General features: G+C 38.4%; 1 protein-coding gene across 9 annotated transcripts in view; it reads left to right on the top strand.

Moving 5' to 3' along the window:
• The window catches only part of PLA2R1 (phospholipase A2 receptor 1), a 127655-nt gene that overhangs the window by 46287 nt on the left and 61741 nt on the right, over positions 1–19627 (top strand). For 8 of the 9 annotated variants that reach the window (XR_012421155.1, XM_074009268.1, XM_074009267.1 and 5 more), the window contains 3 exons: positions 1639–1737; positions 4934–5046; positions 12455–12624. The exons of the other annotated variant lie outside the window; for it this stretch is intronic. Coding sequence is in view for 7 of the 8 variants with exons in the window: in XM_074009268.1 (XP_073865369.1) it covers positions 1639–1737; positions 4934–5046; positions 12455–12624 (382 nt within the window). In the remaining variant the exon portion in view is untranslated. The remainder of the gene's footprint in view (positions 1–1638; positions 1738–4933; positions 5047–12454; positions 12625–19627) is intronic. 9 annotated transcript variants of the gene reach the window in all.

The following is a 19627-nucleotide window of genomic DNA, read 5'->3' as shown; positions in this document are numbered from 1 at the left end:
CCACAGTATCTGCTGATTTATTGGTTCATTAGTTTTGATATAATTTAGGTGATCATTTCTTATTGACAGGCATGGGTATGTTGCTCTGCAAGTTTACAGAACAGGAACCAATATTTGGACAGAGATTATTTTTTAAGAGATTGAGGATAGGTATTAATAGTATTGGACATGTCAGGACAATGCTGCCATAAGTGTAATATTTTGTGGCCCCTTTTCTGGCAACTCAGAAGCTCCTTGAATAGTAGATGTATAAAAAATAACATTTATTTCCTGGAGTAGAACTCAGTATGAATATAATTATTATAATTAACAAGTTAACAAATCACAGTTGACACAAATTTGAATATGAGAGCCTAGGAAACAATTCATTTGTTCTTCCATTCATCTAACAGTTCTTAACTACAGAATGCCTGACACTATCCTGTAACTGGATGGTTTGCTGGAAGACTCCCTGGGGGAGCGATGCAGGGCTCCTCTTACAGATGAAGGTGTCAGCCCTGGATGTTGTATTTTTCTAAGGGTCATGGAAGGGCTCCACATTCCCCTAAAATTCTAGATGTGTGAAATACCACCTGGAATTTGAATTGTGTAACTTTAGCCTAAGGTTCTGATTTGTGTTATTAAAAAAAATCCTACAGGAAGGTAAAATTTTAATCTGTTAGCAATTATTATATCATTATTAATGAAACATCTGAGAGTAGCCTTCAATAGGATTACAGAAAAATATGAAAGTATCTGCCTAGCATATAAAGAGGAGATGGGGTGGTGCTGTTTGAATTCCTGATGGAGGGATCATTGAAGGGTGAACGTGAATTTCATCTATGCCAGTATTACCTAGGGTGCTTCATGGTAGCTTCTAGGAATTTCCCCAGCATCAGGTAGAGACATGAAAGCAGCAAAGCATTTAATGTAACACTTAGAATTGGTTGAAGAGAGGTATCAGCACTCTCACTTGGTCAGGAGGATGGCTTCATCCCAGTGGTTCTCACAGTGTCACCCCCAGACCAACAGCATTAACACCACCTGAAAGCTTGTTAGGAATGCCAATTCTCAAGTCCCACCAGACCTACTGAGTGAGACACTGGTCTTGCAGCCCAGTCAGCTAGGTTTCAGTTAGCCCTCCAGGTGCTTCTGGAGCACACTCAAGATTGAGAACCGTGGCTCTATCCCATCTTTTCACAGAAAAATTGAGAACAGCTTAATGGAAAGCCAGGCTGACCTTTGTATTAATCCTAGCTCCAATTGTTACTGACTCTAGGACCATGTAAAATGCTAACTCTAACCTTTAAAACGGGAATAATAATCCCTACCTCACTGGAGCATTGAGATAATAGATGAAAATCGCCCTGCATTAAGCCAGCACATGGCGGCTATCAAGAAGCACCAGTTGTTGATAGTTGCTTCCTCTCTCCCGCCCACTCAGTTACAGATTGAACACCTTGGAACTCGTGCTGAAGAGAGGGGCCTCCCATCCCTAGAGAAAGTGTGAACCCTTTCCATGACAAAGTGGGGTGCTGCCTGAAACATTATCCCATGCGGGAGCACAGTATTCATCATATTTTTATTTGTAAGAATTGCTATGGCCCACCAGCATCAGCACAGAGTGTATTCATTCTCTTGTAACATTTTTCTCCATAGGAGGGACACTGGAAAGTCAAAAATTGTGAAGAAACACTTTTTTACATTTGTAAAAAAGCAGGCCATGTCCTCTCTGATGCTGAATCAGGATGTCAAGAGGTAAATGCTGTTAACATTGCAATTTAGGTACAGGAACTTCATAGCTAGATATCAATTCCACCATCAATTTGAAGTGAATTTCTCTTTCTCCTCTCTCTCTCTTTATCTCTCTCTCTCCTCTCTTGCTCTCTCTCTCTCCCAACCCCCCTTCTTTCCTTTCCTCTTTTTTTTTTGTCCTGAGAAACATTGTCTTGCTATCTTCTACACGGGATTGCTTTTCTTTTGAGATTAAAAATGTAAATGGTCCTGATACAGCATCTGTACAGTGACTATCCTGTCTGTGTGATGCCCTGTCTCACACTTGATTTTCCTAGTTTTCTTTCTTTTTTTTTTTTTTTTTTTTTTTGAGATGGAGTCTTGCTCTGTCACCCAGGCTGGAGTGCAGTGGTGCGATCTTGGCTCACTGAACTTCCATCTCCTAGGCTCAAGCAATTCTCGTGCCTCAGTCTCCCGAGTAGCTGGGACTACAAGTATGCGCCACTACGCCTCGCTAATTTTTGTATTTTTAGTAGAGACAGGATTTTGCCATGCTGGCCAGACTGGTCTCGAACTCCTGACCTCAAGTGAACTACCTCCTCGGCCTCCCAAAGTACTGGGATTACAGGCTTGAGCCACTGTGCCTGACCTATGGTTTTCCTAATTTTCAAGTGAGATGTCAGAAAACAATTGTGTTCCTCTGAGTCAGAGTGAACTATGCTGTATCAGTCTCAACAGTTTTCCAGACCTGGTTTTTATGCAACTATGCTTTAATTATTTTCTCTTCTAATCCAGTTATTTGTGTTGCAATTGAACAATGACCCATCCCCTTAGAATCTTCATTTTATTCGTTAATCAATGTGTAAACATGTGAACTACTCTTCATACTCTAGCTGGATAACAGATGTGCCATAGCTGACATGTCACCATTTTATCTAATGATTACAATTTTGAATTATAGCTGATATCTGATTAATCTCTACCTGATCTGAAATATTGAAGACGGGGCAGGGGCGAGGGTGGGGGTATTTGTCTTACTGTGGCTTCCCGGGAAACTCAACGTGTTTTATTTTTGTTGAAAGGACAATTAACTTTTTACACTGCAGAAACAGAACTGATGTTCTATTCAAACTTTTGTTCACTGCTTCCCTTTTCCAGCCGGCATTACCAGTATTTAAAGTTTCTGAGTTCATAGCCAGTTCTCTAGCTTTGTAAGGAAATTTCCATTAATTTTATTATGCATCAGTCTATGAATATGGTTTTGAAAGTTTTCTCTTTCTTAGAACGTTGCTTCAATGCAATTCTCTAAACAGTCTGCACTTGAAAAATCAATTTGTAAAATCAATCTTGATAATTTCAAAGCAAAAAAAAAAAGTGATTTGTTTTTCCTTCTGAGTCACTTTTTTGGGGTTGGACAATATGAGCAATTCCTTCAGTCTTGTCACCACCATCCTTTCATTTAAAAATGAAATAGCACCTAGTGTACAAAGGGTTAACTTATATACTCAGTTATCCTTCCCGCATTCATTGTGTGGACAAAGCCTTGAAGTAACAAGTCTGTTTTTCTGACTATTCTATGCCAGATCTATTTTTCCCTCCCTTTTCTTGAGCCTGTTCAGTTACTGGATTTTTTTGTTTGTTTGCTTTGCTAAGCAGCCTATGATCTAAAAACTTCTAACGAAGAAGAAATACATTATCAGAAAGGTCAGATTGCCAGCCTCCCTCTCCCTGTCCTTCCAAGTGCAGGAGCAGTCTAACATCCCTGCTCCTATCCTGGAGGGATGCCTGAAGGAGCTGTATGGAGCTGTCAGGTACTCACAGAGAGAAGACTGGGAATAGAGGTGAAAGAGAGTGAGTTCAGAGCAGATCCTAGATGGCTGGATGTGGGAGCTCCTGTGCTTCCCATCTCAGTTAATGATATGTTTGAACTAACATAGCTGATTTCTAAATTAAGGTTTTCTTTAATTTACCGCAAGACCAAAATCTTTTCCGAAATTTATGAGAAATCACGTTATGACTGATCAAAAGCTGGCAAGTATTGGCATAGCATAAAATGAAGAGTGTTTTAAAACTGGTGAATAAATTAAAATAGATAAAAATCATGTGATCATAATATTGGGAAAAAAAGAACTAAAATAGCTCAGTTTAAATATAGAGGACTAATGAATGTATGTCTTTCATACTGTATGATTTCTGATGAGATCGGGCACGTTCAGGGTGGTATGGCTGTAGACTGTACTGCATGATTTCAAAGAATAGAGCCACCCTTCATTGTTCCCAGGGTTAAGACATAGACCTGCGTGTTTGTCATTTTTGTCTGAGTGCCAAAGCTTACTTTCTTCCCCTCTAAAAGGCGAGCCAGTTAATTTAGTAATAATCTTTACCAAAAAAAAAGAAAAAATACATATATTGGCCATTTTCTATTTGGAAGCATTATGCTCCAAACAAGACCATCCTGGACTATGCCAGAATTGGGTTTCAGGCCCAGCTGATCCACTAGTTTGACTTTATCCAAGTCCCTAATCTCAATGAATCTCAGTGGGATAACATGAAATAATCAATATGAAAGTTGGAAAAATCTATAATATTATCTAGATATATATTCTCTTTGTTCATGTTCTCTTTCCCCTCTGTTCAATTCTGAAATCTCTATCTGCATTGTCCTTCTCTGATTCTCAGAACAGCCCCATAAATACTATTATTATCCTCATTGTATAGATGAAAAAACTAAGATATTAAACAAGGTTGCACAGTAGTGGAGCCAGAATTCAAACCCACGCATCCTGACCCTAGAGCCAACACTTAATTTCTACCCTCCTGTCAGGGCCATTTATATGAAATTCTGTAAGTAAGGGCGGGGGGGGGAGAGAGAGAAAGAGAGAGAGAGACAGAGACAGAGACAGAGACAGAGAAAGAGAGAGAGAGAGAGGCAGAGATCTCGAATGAGTGCCCTTTATTTTCATTTACTTTTAAGGTTTCACATTTTAAGTAAATTAAAAATTTTACGTTTTAAGATAATAAATCAAATAAATGTAGAAGTGGCTTTAGTTAATGGTGTTACCAGATAGAAGAAATATAAAAATATCAAGACGAAAATTCAAGGAGTTTTAAAGGAGTAAGAGAAGACAGTCATGTAGGTGGTAAAAGAGTATGCAAAAATATCTCTTGGTATTTAACTAAATCAGATTGTGTCCTTAATTTCCCTTTGATTCTTTTTAAGGGATGGGAGAGACATGGTGGATTCTGTTACAAAATTGACACAGTCCTTCGAAGCTTTGACCAAGCTTCCAGTGGTTATTACTGTCCTCCTGCACTTGTAACCATTACAAACAGGTAAATTAAATTTTTTTTTAACAGAAGCAAGACGGCTTTGACATGAGGGCTCTTGGAATGATAAAATCTAGCTACAATCATAACTCGTCAAAATCTAAATCGTGCTATACATCAAAGTACAAAATTATTAAAATTATTTATTGAGATGAATTTAAATTATACTGTGTTATTCCAGAATTGGTTTTTGAGTAATCAATAATAAAATTTAAGGTGACCTTTACTTTCCATAAAGATTTATTAATTATCCAGCTTTTCTAATATATTCAGATGTTTTTAGATTTTATCTTCTAACTGCTTATACTGGAAAAGAAACACATTATTTATTTTTTTATTTTATTTTATTTCATTTTTTTGAGACAGAATCTTGCTCTGTTGCCCAGGCTGGAGTGCAGTGATGCAATCTCAGCTCACTGCAACCTCCACTTCCTGTGTTCAAGCATTTCTCCTGCCTCAGCCCCATGAGTAGCTGGGATTACAGGCACCCGCCACCACGCCCTGCTAATTTTTGTATTTTTAGTAGAGACAGGGTTTCACCATGTTGGCCAGGCTGGTCTGAACTCCTGACCTCAAGTGCCTCAGCCTCCCAAAATGCCAGGATTACAGGTATGAGCCACCGTGCTCAGCCAAAACACATTACTTAACAAGTATTTTTTTAATGTAATGTATGTGAGTTGTATCAGGGTGTTTTTAGCAGAAGAGAAACTATAATATGTAGAAGATATTCAAATCCCTCACCATCACTTCTATTTTATTTAGACTGAGACTTCTCTGTGCACATATGCCTTCTTGATGCTGGCACAAAAACTGTGCCCTTTTTACACTCCATACAATCTGCAGCATGCTACCGATGCATAATACCTGTAGGGGATAAAAGTACCAAGAGCAAAGGTGACCTCATATCACTATTGATGCCAGGAGGACAGTGGGGGCTGGAACACCTGGGAGACCCATTCCTCCTGGGGAAGACAGAAGCAGGGTAGAACTCCAGTGGTGCCACAGGAAACTACACCTGCAAAGCAAGTCACTTGCATATTTGCCTGGGTCATTGCCTTTAAAAATATTCACTGAATACCAGCAAATAGGACAACTGGTTTTACCTAGAGACCCTTCCCATGTAAGTCTAATTTGTAGAGGAATTCCTGTATAACTTCTCTGCTCCTCCCATATTGGAAGTCAACATCCAAAGCTGCCAGTATGTCCTTCCTCCTCTTACCCTCTTACTTTCTTGCCTTCTTACCTAACTTCTGTTCCAAACAATGCACAGGCATGCATACACACACACACACACACACGCGCACACACACACGCACACAAAAAGCACACATACACACGCGTACTCAAATGGATTGATAGCATTTGGTAGACTAAATCACCTGGTGAAACATTTTACTTTCAGGAGATCCTCCCATCGAAATATAGCACTACCTTTGATGTATTTCAGCATTGTTTTTAGTTTTACCTTTCTCCCCCCAGGTTTGGCTAACAGGCAGAAGAAAGCCTTTATCAATTTATTAACTCACCCAAAAGGTTCCAAGAGCACCCTGGGTTGGAAGTCCCCCAGTCAGTGAGTCAACATTGGACTTTACAGGAGCCTGACCAATGAAGCTATATGCTCTTTTGTTAATTACAATTTCATTATGTTTTTTACCAAAGAAAATAAGGCTAATTGTTTCACCTGGTTTTTATGTCTTATTCTTTATTTTTTTGTTTAATGTTCATTGAGTGCCTGCCACATACCTGGCACTGTGTTAATTATTTTTCATATGTTACCTGACCACACAAAAAATTAATAGCCAAGAGTTTATTAGAAAATTATTTTTTGAATACCTGTTTTGTGAGAGGCCCCGTATTAAACACTGACATGCTACACACAAGAAATAAAAGGCATGCTATTATTGTCCAGTGCTTTCTGAAACCCAGCAGCTGAAGAGATAGAACATAGACACAAGAAATAAGTGAAGAAGGTAGAATAGCACAATAAATGGATAAACTCACAGTGACATTACAGATAACCCATAGCACCAAAGTGACCCAAGCTAAGGCAGAAATCTGTTAGAACAAATGCTTCACATTCTATGAACCCTTTGGGGACCTCATACAAATGACAGAAAGTATCTGAGAAAAAAAATCTGTTTCATTTTCCCCAAAACTGGATACAAGACTATGTTGTGAATACTTTTAAATGTTTTCTCTGGTAAACTGTAGTCAGTAGCCAGCGCTCATGCCCGATCCAGCTCTAAAGCAGAACTATGGCATAGGAAGTCTGTTTTTATCCCAGTCTTGGCCTCCTAGGCCTGTCCAGATTGCCCTGTGCTGGCGTGCTGCCTGGTCACCAGTCAAGCCCTGAGGGAATACAGATGAACAGGGATGTGTCATCTGTCCAAGTCAGTTAACAGATACTTATGCTACCCCCAAACATGTCTACATTCAAAGCAGCGACTCCCACACAGGACTCACCAGTTGAAGAAAGGAAGGGCCAATGCTCTTGATTTTTAATCATTCAGACCCCATCAGGGAAGAAACAAGGGTCCACACTGTACTACTTTTGATTCACAATACACATTGGAATTTTTGCAAACGCACCTTTTGTCTGAGAAGGTTTGGCAGTAGACAGAAAGTCTCTCAGATCCAGGAGTGTCCACTAACGGCCATGGTAATCATTTTCTTCCATTACTGATTTCCTGTTTGAGTTAAGACACTGCTGTCACTCTTCAGTACCCAAGCTTGTAGTTGCTAATTGATTTTCCACTCTTCTGCACAATGGAATGACAGGTTTGATGGGCACAATTAGAACCACCTGCTACAAATTACTTATTTCTTTTGTGATCAGGCAACTGCTCCTGGTCTAAGACTTTTAACACTTTGTGGAATAGAGAGGGGAAGAAAAACAGATCCTTATTGTTGAGTAACAAATTTGTATTTGCTTGCTGATTGTTACAAAATCTTTTCAGGCCTGGCCACTTTGCTTCCAGACAAAGCATGAATGCAGAAGTTGAGTTCCAAAATTATAACGCATAATTGGCTAAATCCATGTATGTCTAAATTTTGAATCAATCAGCCATGGAATATTGGTACAAAATAATCCAAATGGCATTCAATTTTGTGAATTTTGCCAAAAGTGAGAAATTCTGCAATATCTCATTTTCTCCTAAGTTTATTTTACTTTCATTTATTTTTGAGGCAGTGTCTCACTCTGTTGCCCAGGCTGGAGTGTAGTGGTGCCTTCATGACTCACTGCAGCTTTGACCTCCTGGGCTGAAGTAATCCTCCTGCCTTAGCCCCCCAAGTAGTTGGGACTACAGGCGTGTACCACCATGCCTGGCTAATTTTTTAAATTTTTTTGTAGAGACAGATTCTTGCCATGTTGCCATGGCTGGTCTTGAACTCCTGGGCTCAAGAAATCCTCCTGCCTTAGCCTCTCAGAGTGCTGGGATTATAGGCGTGAGCCACTGTGCCTCTCCTAAGCTTAAATGTGCATTATTTTAAAGCATTTTTACAGCTCTACCATTTTCCTGCAACTGTCATATCTCCCCAAAACACTTTTGCAGTTAATATTTTTTATTGTGGTAAAATATAGATAACACACACATAAACATAAAATTCACTATGTTAGTCATTTTTAAGTGTGCAGTTCAGTGGTGTTAACTGCATTCACATTGTTGTTCACCACTACCATCATCCATCTCCAGAACTCTTTTCATCTTCCCAAACCGAAACTCTGTACCCGTTAAACAATAGCTGCCTATTCTCCCCTCCTCCCAGACCCTGGCAACTACTATTCTATTTTCTGTCTCTGTGAGTTTAACTATCTAGGTGTCTCATGTAAGTGTAATTATGTTTTTTCTGTATCTGCTTTATTTCACTTAGCATGTTGTAGTGTCAGCATTTCCTTTCTGTTTAAGGCTAATTAATATTCCATTGTATGTATATACACATACTGTTTATCTATTCATCCATTAATGGATATTTGGGTTGCTCCCACCATTTGGCTATTGTGACTAATGCTGCTATGAACATGAATGTACAAATACCCTTTGAGTCCCTGCTTTCAATTCTTTGGCATGTATGCCTATAAGTGAAATTGCTGGATCATATGAAAATTTAATTTTAAATTTTTTGAGGAACCGCCATACTCTTTTCCATAATGGCTGCACCATTTTCCATTCCCACCGGTAGTGCATAAGGGTTCCAGTTTCTCCACATCCTAGCCAATGCTTCCTATTTTCTGGTTGTTTTGTTTTGATAATAGCCATCCTACTGGGTGTGCAGTGGTATTTCGCTGTGGTTTTGATCTGCATTTCGCTAGTGATTGATGCTGTTGAACATCTTTTCATGTTCACGTGCTTATTGGCTAGCTATATATCTTCTTTGGAGAAATGTCTATTCAAGTCCTTTGCCCATTTTTTAATTGGGATGTTTGTCTTCTCTATTGTTTAGTTATAGGAATTTTCAATATATTCTGGATATTAATCCCTTATCTGATGTATAACTTGCAAATACTTTCTCCCATTTTGTGGGTTGCCTTTTCATTCTGTTGATAGTGTCCTTTGATGCACAAAGTTTTTAATTTTGATGAAGTCCAATTTATTCATTTCTTATTTTGTTGCCTGTGCTTTTGGTACCATATACAAGAAATCATTGCCAAATACAATGTTATGAAGCCTTTTTCCTATGTTTCCTTTTAAGAGTTTTATAGTTTTAGCTCTTATGTTTAGGTCTTTAATCTACTTTGAGTTCGTTTTTGTGCATAGTATAAGGTAAGGGTCTAACTTCTTTCTGTTGCAAGTGGATGTCTAGTTTTCCCAACACAGTTTATTGAGAAGACTGTCCTTTCTGCACTGAGCAGTCTTGGCACCATTCTTGAGAATCATTTGACATATATGCAAGGGTTTATTCCTGGTCTATTCCACTGGCCTATGTGTTAGTCTTTATGCTAGTACCACACTGGTTTTTTGTTTCATTTTGTTTTTGAGACAGGGTCTCACTCTATCACCCAGCCTGGAGTACAGTGGCTCCATCATAGCTCACTGGAGCCTTGACCTCCTGGGCTCAAGCCATCCTCCCGCCTTGACCTCCCTAGTAGCTGGGACTACAGGCATCTACCGCCACCACTCACAGCAAATGTTTTTTATGTTTTGTAGCAACAGGATCTCCCTATGTTGCCCAGGCTGGTCTTGAGCTCCTGGGCTCAAGCAAGCTGCCTGCCTCAGTCTCCCAAAGTGCTGAGATTATAGGCATGAGCCAATATGCCCAGCCCACACTGTCTTGATTACTGTAGCTTTGTAGTAAGTTTGGAAATCAAGAAGTGTCAGACCTCTAACTTGGTTTCTTTTCACAATTATATTGGCTATTCAGGGTTCCTTGAATTTCCATATGGATTTTAGGATGAACTTTTCTATTTTTGAAAAAGATATCATTGGGATTTTGATAGGGATTGCATTGAATATATACATCATTTTGGGTAGTATAAGCATCTTAACAATATTAAGTCTTCCAAGCCATGAACACGGGATTTATTTCCATTTCCTTGTGGCTTCTTTAATTTCCTTCACCATTTTGCAGTTTTCAGTATACAAGTCTTTCTCGTTTGTGTAGTTTATTCCTATGTATTTGGGGGGCACTATTGTAAGTGGAGTTATTTTCTTAACTTCCTTCTGGCCAAACTCCACATCGTTCTTCCTGTCGATGACCTGCCGGCCTCTGCCGGTGCCTGTCGGTGTGCTCTTGTACCGGTGTGTTCCTCTGGATGTCCAGCCGCTTGTCTCTCTTCCCACTAGGGTCTCGGGGGGTTTTATAGGCAGAAGATGGGGGCGTGGCAAGCCAGGGTGGTCTTGGGAAATGCAACATTTGGGCACGAAAACAGAAATGCTTGTCTTCATCTAGGTCTGGGGGCACAGGCCGGGGGTGGAGCCCTAACCAGGAACCCTGCCCTTCTCCTCCCAGCACTTCCCTGACCCCGTATTACTTACTCTGCCTTGGAGGAGATAGAGAAAAGCAGATCGTATATTATTGAGAGCATGAACCAACTGAAGTGTAAGGAAAATTACAACAGCATGTAGGCAATATTTAGTCTTCTATACATTTCTTTTGAAGCACATTTATGTAAGGTTCTGCCAGTATGATCTGGATTAAAAAAAGAACTTTTCCTGTTTCGAATGTGTGCTATTTAGGTTATTAATAGAGTATCTGCAGAAAATATTTACTAAAGCATGATGAAAATCCATTTCCCCTGCAAAGATGAGTACCATAAATGCCTAAGATCTCTAAATGTTGCTAATAATATCTGTAAGACACTTAAAATTTTTCCTTCTTTTTATTCTTCTCTCTTTTTATCTCCTATTTCCTTTGAGACTCCCCTATTCATAAATGACCCCATTGCTTTTGCTTCCCTTAGCAAGTTAAGGATGCACAGTAATGAAAAAAACCACCAAAATTGAATAAAAAGGTCTAATTTGCTTTCTCCTTAGGTTTGGCTTCAGCCTTTCCTTTCCCACTGACTCAGCAGGTCTCCCCGGAAGTCACCACTGTTTCAAATGTGTTTCTTCTAACTTTATATGTTCTAAAAATAGCTTTCTCAAGATAGTTTCAACTTAGCTGAAAGGTTCAATGCTAGTTAAGTTTTAATAGTCATGATTTTCTTGGTAGGTGTGCATGTGGAAGCATGTATGCAAGTTTTCTAGATTCTGCTTTTGACGCATTCATACTGAAAAGGGGGCACTGCCACCAATCATTAAACAGTAATTCATTCAGCTGTTTGGGAAGTACATTAGTGGATGTAGAGCTTTAGATTAGTTCCTGGGCTTTCACATTTTTCTTCAGTGAACATGCAGATTTAAACACATTTGAATAAGCTGAGACCTACCTGTGCCTATGAACACACTGATTTGGGAGACATAAAATTGCTACTTTAATTTCTGTTTCTTTCTCCCCAGGCAAGTATGGTAGGTGGGTGCATGTGAACTCTGTATTAGTAAATGCTCATTCAGAAAAGCATAATATCTTTCCTCCTCCCTCCTGCCCACCCTTACCCCATGCATATTGTGGCATGGTTTGTGTGGTGTGTGGCCTAATTACAAAATAGGCCACATCGTACTCCAAGAAATGCATTGCTGGCCATATGAACTTTACCACCTATGCTTTGAAATTGGAGCTGGACTTTATTCCGTGCAAGAATGAAGCCCCATATGCAAGAGTCAGATTCTCCTCACTCATGTATTTCTGGGAATTGCACTGACATTCGGCATTTATTAGTAATGTTCAGGGTCTTTGGGTGTTTTCCTGCTCCATGTTCTAAAGAATTAATGAGAAACGCTTACTCTGGGGCCATTCTGTGCACTTCATTATGCTTTAATGACTTTTTTTATTGCCCAGAAACTTAATATAATCACTTCTTTTTTCCCCTTTTAAGGTTTGAACAGGCTTTTATTACCAGTTTGATCAGTAGTGTGGTAAAAATGAAGGACAGTTATTTTTGGATAGCTCTTCAAGACCAAAATGATACAGGAGAATACACTTGGAAGCCAGCAGGGCGGAAACCTGAGCCGGTGCAGTACACACACTGGAACACACACCAGCCCAGTGAGTAGAGTGAGCTGCATCGCCAACCCTCCCTCACCTCTGGCTCCTGTTTTCTTTACTCCAAATTCCTTCTACCCCTTGGTCCACCTCCTTTGATTCTTTCTTAATGTTTTCTTAATGCCTAAATCAACTACAAGGATCAGCACAGGTTAACAGGGGGTGACATATGGCTGATCTTTGTTTTTATTTATTTATTTATTTACTTATTTATTTGTTTGTTTGTTTTGAGACAAAGTCTCGCTCTGTCACCCAGCCTAAACTGCAGTGGTGCAATCTCAGCTCACTGCAGCCTTGACCTCCCGGGCTCAAGTGATCCTCCCACCTCAGCCTCCCCAGTAGCTGGGACCACAGGCATGCGCCACCACACCCAGCTAATTTTTGTATTTTCTGTAGAGACAGACTGGTATTGAACTCTTGGGCTCAAGCAATCCGCCCACCTTGGCCTCCCAAAGTGCTGGGTTTATAGACGTGAGCCAAATTGCCTGGCCCAATGGTCGTTTTTAAAACTATAATCCATATGAGTCATTTGACATATTAAAGGTATAAATTCATTGCTCAAGACCACCACTGTCTTTATTAGCAGCAAGTCCAGTTTCTCCCTCCTAAAGTCTTTCTCCCCACCTGCAACCCCCCCACCCCACTACCTAAGAATCTCAAGCGCTTGCTCAGTTCAGAATGGTCAGTTAAACTTCAAAGTACAGTGGCTGGGCACATATGGGTACATCCAGTCAGTTCACAGTCACTGCCTGGGGTACCTTAACCAGGATTCCAGCTCTACTAGTTCATCCTCAGGTGTTCAGCTCTGAATCCCAAGGCATGAAACTGTGCCAGGTTGGTCAGTACCAGAGAAACTGATGGCTTCCACCACAGCCTACACTGGAACCTGTGTCTGTGGAACAAGCTTCAGGCTCTTGTATTAAACTGAGGTCGACAGCCTAGACCCAACAGCCCCTATATTTCAGAGTGAGTTCTTGCTTGCCTGGATCTCCATCAGGGCTATGCCAGAGAAAACAGCAAAGAGTTACCAAGTTTGTATCTAGAGGAAATGGCTTAGGGGCCCCAGGCTCTTCCCTCCCTGAAGAGGGAAGAGACACAGAGGTAGAAAATGTTTTAAAAATATTAACAAACATGGAGGAGAGGTTGAGTCACTGGAACGATAAAAGGAAAGGTTAGAATGAATGGGAAGAGGCAGTATTTGAAGAGATAATGCTTGAATAGCTAGTGTAACAAATAAAAACAGTAAACATTTTTACAGTAAACATTTATTAGAATATGCCTCATATTTTATATAGGAGATTTAAAAACCACATTCAATTTCTGTAATGCTTATAAGACTATTGAGACTTCCTACTTCCTTCCAAGTGCTGCTTGAGTTGTATCCCACAAGATTTAGTAGAGTTTTATAATTTTTCAATTGAGAATACATTCTAATTTCCAATATGAATATGATTTCAACCCATAAATTAGTTAGAAGATTTTTTTAATTTCCCAAAATACAGGTGTTTCTAGTTCCTTTTGTTGTCAATACCTAATTTAATTGCACTGTGGTCAAGAAATACTGTTTGTTTGGTGCCTGTCCTTTCAAATACAGAGTTGGTATTATGGCCTTGCATGTGATCATTTTTTTTTTTTTTATATCCCATATGTACTTGAAAAGGTTGCATATTCTGCTTTTGCTACATGAAATGCTTCATATCTGTCAACTGATTATGTTACATGTGCTGTTCAGATCATCTATAGCCTGCATATTTTTTGCCCACATGATCAATCAATTACTGAGAGTGTTAAATATCTCCCACTATGATGGTGGATGTAGAAACTTCTCCCTGTAGTTCTGTCGAGTTTTTATATTACATACTTTTTAGGCTGTTTTATTAGCAACATACAAGTTTAGAATCATGATATCCTACCTGTGGTGTCAAAATCGGTATAGTATCCTGAGTGATCCTCTTGTTCTCTCAAAATTATTTTCTCCATAGAGTTAATTTGTTCATGAATGTAGCTACAGTAACTTTTTAAAAATTAGTATTGGCCTAGTACTTTTTTTTATTTTTTCTAACTTTGAATATTTTTGTGTTCTTAGAGTTAATGTATCACTTATAAACAGCATATAACTAAATTTTTAAAATCTTATTCACACATTTGTTGTCCTTAACTGCAGAGTTTGGTTTACTTATATTTTTTGTGATTATGTATAGAATTGGATTCATTTCTTCCATTTCATTATGTCCTTTCCATTTATCCTGCACTTTTTAGTCATGTTTTCTCTTCTTTCTTGCCATCTTTTGAATTTATCTTTTTCTTCTTTTCTCATTTCATTCTTTCCCCTTTACTTATCTGGAAATTGTATTATCTAAATCTATGTTTTTATATGTTACACTAGCTATTCAACATGCATTCTTAACAAAATCAACAATACCATCTTTGCTCTCATCTTTAAAAGGATTGTAATTTGCTGTTGCTGCCTAGTTTTGAAAATTCTGAACTGTTTCATTTCTGTTAGCCATGATTTTGTTGTTGCTATCTTTGCAGTGAATATTTGTTTAGATGTATTCATATGCTAACTATATTTATTTCATTTCTAGAAAGACTATTTCTGTTTTAAATTTGGTTTGTGGCTCTTTGTAGTCACTTGTTTCCTACTCATATTTTAAAGATTCTCTTTTATTTCCTTAAATATATCCAAGTTATTTTGTATTTGGTTTCTAACAATCTCATACCTGAAGTTTTATGGGTCTGTTTCTGGATCTCATTTCTTTCACTTTGTGGGTTTTGCCTGGAACTACTGATTTTTCTATGTACTTTATTTATGGGAGTTCTGTAACCCCTAGGTTGAAGTTGGGCTCCTCCAATGAAAATTAGCATTTGTTTCCATCACTCAGTTTGAGGCACTACCAACTAAGGACCACTTTAAAAGCTCTGACTGAGGTTTTCTTGAACACATAGGTAGCATGAGTTCGATGACTAACCTGCATGAAGTTTGAGTTGTGGTTATAAATTCTTTAGAAAGTTATTTCTTTTACTATTATTCACTGCCAAGATTGACAGAGACAAGTTTCCTTACAAACAGCTGAGTGAGTATGTTCTCATGTATGCTTCCCAAAAGTGGCCATTTGGGATTCTATTTTATGCAGGTTTCTTCTATTAGACTTTTCATTTTGTATATCTGTTAGGCTTCATCTCCTTTCCCTCAAAATCTCCATGCAACTATCAAAGCAGATGCTCAAGGTCTCCAGAATTAGAAAGAAACCTTTAGGGTAAATCCCGCTAGGAAGGTAGTTTGGCTACCATGGTTCATACTTTTACTTCATTTGCGAGCTCTATAGATTTGTTTATTTTATGCCAACTCAGCCATACATTTATAAAGATGTTTTCAAAATGTTTTATCTAGCATTTCAACTAGTTCGACTGAAAGAATCTTTCAGGGTACCTAATCTGCTGGTTATTTCTCATAGCACCATTTATTTTAACACATGAGATTTTTAGGATGGAGAAGAGATAAACACATGTATTCAGTCTACTGCTCAATCTTTGAGATGTCTCCCTCTGTGTTTTTTTAAAAAAATTTTCTTTCTATAACCCTACTGCATAATTAAAGCCATTCATTTAATGAGCTTTATAGGGCGTTTGTATGACAAGGGAGATTTAAAAATTACCTAATGTGCATGCCTTTATGTTGCTATAATCTGGGAGTGGTGATAGCAAATACAATAAATAACTCGTATATAGAGTCTTAGTCATTCCTGCTGCTATAACAAAGTATCACATATTGGGTAATTTATAAATAACACAAATTTATTTCTCACAGTTCTAGAGGCTGGGAAGTCCAAGATTAAGGTGCTAGCAGATTCGGTGTCTGCTGAAGGCCTTCTTGCAGTGCCCTCACATGGTGGAAGGGCAAAACAGCAAAACGAGAGTAGGACACCCCCTCAGCCTCTTTTATAAAAGCACTAATCCCATTCATGGGATGGAGCACTCATGACTTTATTACTTCCCAGAAGACCCTGCCTCTTAATACTATCACATATGAATTTTGGAGGGATATATTACGTTCAAACCATGGCAACAGGAAAATATGTGGTGAGTGCTGTAAGAAGTATAAAATAAAGTATTCTAACAGTTAAATGAAGGGAGGATTTATTGAAGTTACCATAAAAGTTCAAGAGGAAGTGGCCTTTCACCTGGGATTGAAAATGTCTGAAATATAGTAGGATTTAGTGGTTAAAGAAGTAAAAAGAATTTTCTCAGCAGAAGCAAATATATGGGGCAACTCTGAGAAATTTTAGGAGCACTGTGTAATTAGAGATTAAGATATATGCAAAAGAGTTGTAAAAGATAAGGCCAGAGTAAGATATTGAAACCACAGCCTAATATTACAAGCTAAAGAGTTTTCACTTCTTATCTAGGTATAGGAAGCCACTAGAGGTTTTGGATCAAAAAATATTAAGATCAGAAGTGTTCTTCATTGAGGGTGTTAAGTAAGGTGATATAAATAGATATAAGAGACTGCACTGCAGGATAACATATGCATAAAGAGTACCTACCCGCTATTGAGTTGAACTAAAGTTCAAATTCCAGCATTATGATCTCAGAGAAATTACTTAATCTCTCCATATCTCAGTTTCCTCTTATTTAAAATAAGGACAGTAATAGTATCTACCTTACAGGATTGTTGTGAGGATTAAAAGAAATATTACATAGTTGCTACTGCATTGTAAATAATTAATAAATATTAGCCTTTCTTATTGCAGAGAAATAATTTGCAGAATTTTACCTAAAGCTACAGACAGTGACATTGCTAATCTATTAGGGTTCCTCACCCATACATTCTAAGATGCAGGACCTATTCTGTGCTGGACCAGTCACCAATGTGAGCACCCTGGGAAACCACAGAGCTTTAAAGGAAGGTATGACTGTGGCCTACACACACATTTCCCCAACACTTATAAGCTAGTGTTAAATGTTTTTTTAAAAATTCCTTTAGACCTCCTGAAATTAGAAGAAAGAAAAAAGAGAGAGATCAAAGAAAGTCAGTTTACATTCTCTCTGTTAAATACATGGTTTAAAACCCTGTAGTTTTGAAGACTTAAGTTTAGAAGTTACACCATCCTAATGAGTAAACAGCTGAACAAACTGAAAAATCAACAACTCTTCTTAGACCCATCACAAGGCAAACCACCGCCACCCAAAACTGGAAAAATACAAAGATACAGAGAATCACAACTTCCTGGATCGGAAACCCGTCAGCAGAAACCTCCAGAGGAACCTGTGCTGGGAGAGGAACATCTGAACCGTCACTGATAAAATTGCTGGAGGCTCAGCACAGACACTCTGAGGGTTCTCCCGGGTGACCCAGTCATAGGGGACCCCCACACTTTTGTGAGTTCTAGTTCCAGGTAATCTATCAGGTTATCACAGTGAAATATCAGAGAAAAAATTCCCTAATGCTTCCAGCAGAGGGAGAGGAAAAGGAACCATTTTGAAATATAGCAAAGCATTCCGTTCCTAACAAGGCCCCACCTCAGGAGAGGCTGTTTTGTCAGACTGCTGCTGGAGTTTTATCAGAGCCTGACTCATCTGGAGGAAGGGAAATCTACAACTCCAGCCAGCTCTATCCTTTCACGTGATGGAAAGGAAATACCCCGCTCCAGCTCTCTAGCCATCCTGTCCCACCAAGCAGGGAAAAATAACTGAGAAGCATTCGCTGGTCAAGGGCACAGTCCAGGAACACAGGCTCACCAAAAGGCTGAAACCTAATGGTAAAATTGTAGAACACTTCCCCTCCTCTCACACCTTACCATTCCATCGCAAAGGCCTGTTTACTGCAGTTTCTTTTACCCAGTATATTACATCCACTTTTCAACAAAAATATTACAAGACATACTAAAAGGCAAGAAACATAGTTTGGAGAGACTGAACAAGCATCAGAGCCAGTCAGCTATGACAGGGATGTTGAAATTACCAGACAAGCAATTTTTTTAATTTGATTAATATGCTAAGGGCTTTAATGGGAAAAGTAGACAACATGCAAGAACAGCTGGATCCTGTAAGCAGAGAGGTGGAGAGTCTAAGAAAAAACAAAAAAACAAACAAAAAAAAGAAATGCTACAGATCAAAACACCATCACAGAAATGAAGAATGCTTTTGATGAGTTTATAGTAGACTGAACACACATGAGAAAAGAATCTCTGAGTTTGAGTATATGATAATACAAACTTCTGAAACTGAAAAACAAAGAGGAAAAAGACTGAAACAGAACAGAATATTCAAGAACTGTGGGACAACTACAAACTGTGTAATGGGAATATCAGAAGGAAAAGAAAGAAATAAAGGAAAAGAAGCAATATTTGAAGCAATAATAACTGAGAATTTCCCCCAAGTTAATATCAGACACCAAACCACAGATCCAGGAAACTCTGAGAACACCAACCAAGATAAACACACGAAAAACTACATGTAGACATACTGTATTCGAACTTCAGAAAATAAAAAATAAAGACAAAATCTTGAAAGAAGCCAGAGGGGAAAAAACACCTTACCTCTGGAGGAGCAAAGATAAGAATTATATCTGACTGCTCTTCAGAAATCATCGAAGCAAGAAGAAAGTAGCATGAAATATTTAAAGTGTTAAGAGAAAAAAAAACCTTCCATCTTAGGATTCTATACTCTGTGAAATTATCCTTTAAAAATGAAGGAGAATTTTTATCAGATTTTATCTGATTTTTATCAGACAAACAAAAATTCGGGAAATTTGTTGCTAGTAGACCTACCTTGCAAGAAATATTCAAAGAAATTCTTCAGAGAGAAGAAAAATGATATAGAAGCTCAGATCTATGTAAAGAAAGAAGGAGCATCAGAGAATAAATGAAGGTAAAATAAAAACTTCTATTTTTCTTATTCTTAATTGATCCAACAAATAATAGTATGTTTAAAGTAATAGCAGCAATATATTCAGTCATAGGTGAGATAGATAGATGATAGATGATAGAGTTGCTTTTATACA

Source organism: Macaca fascicularis, chromosome 12, assembly GCF_037993035.2.
Source record: "Macaca fascicularis isolate 582-1 chromosome 12, T2T-MFA8v1.1".
NCBI lineage: Eukaryota > Metazoa > Chordata > Mammalia > Primates > Cercopithecidae > Macaca > Macaca fascicularis.
This window is presented reverse-complemented; position numbering and strand designations above follow the sequence as displayed.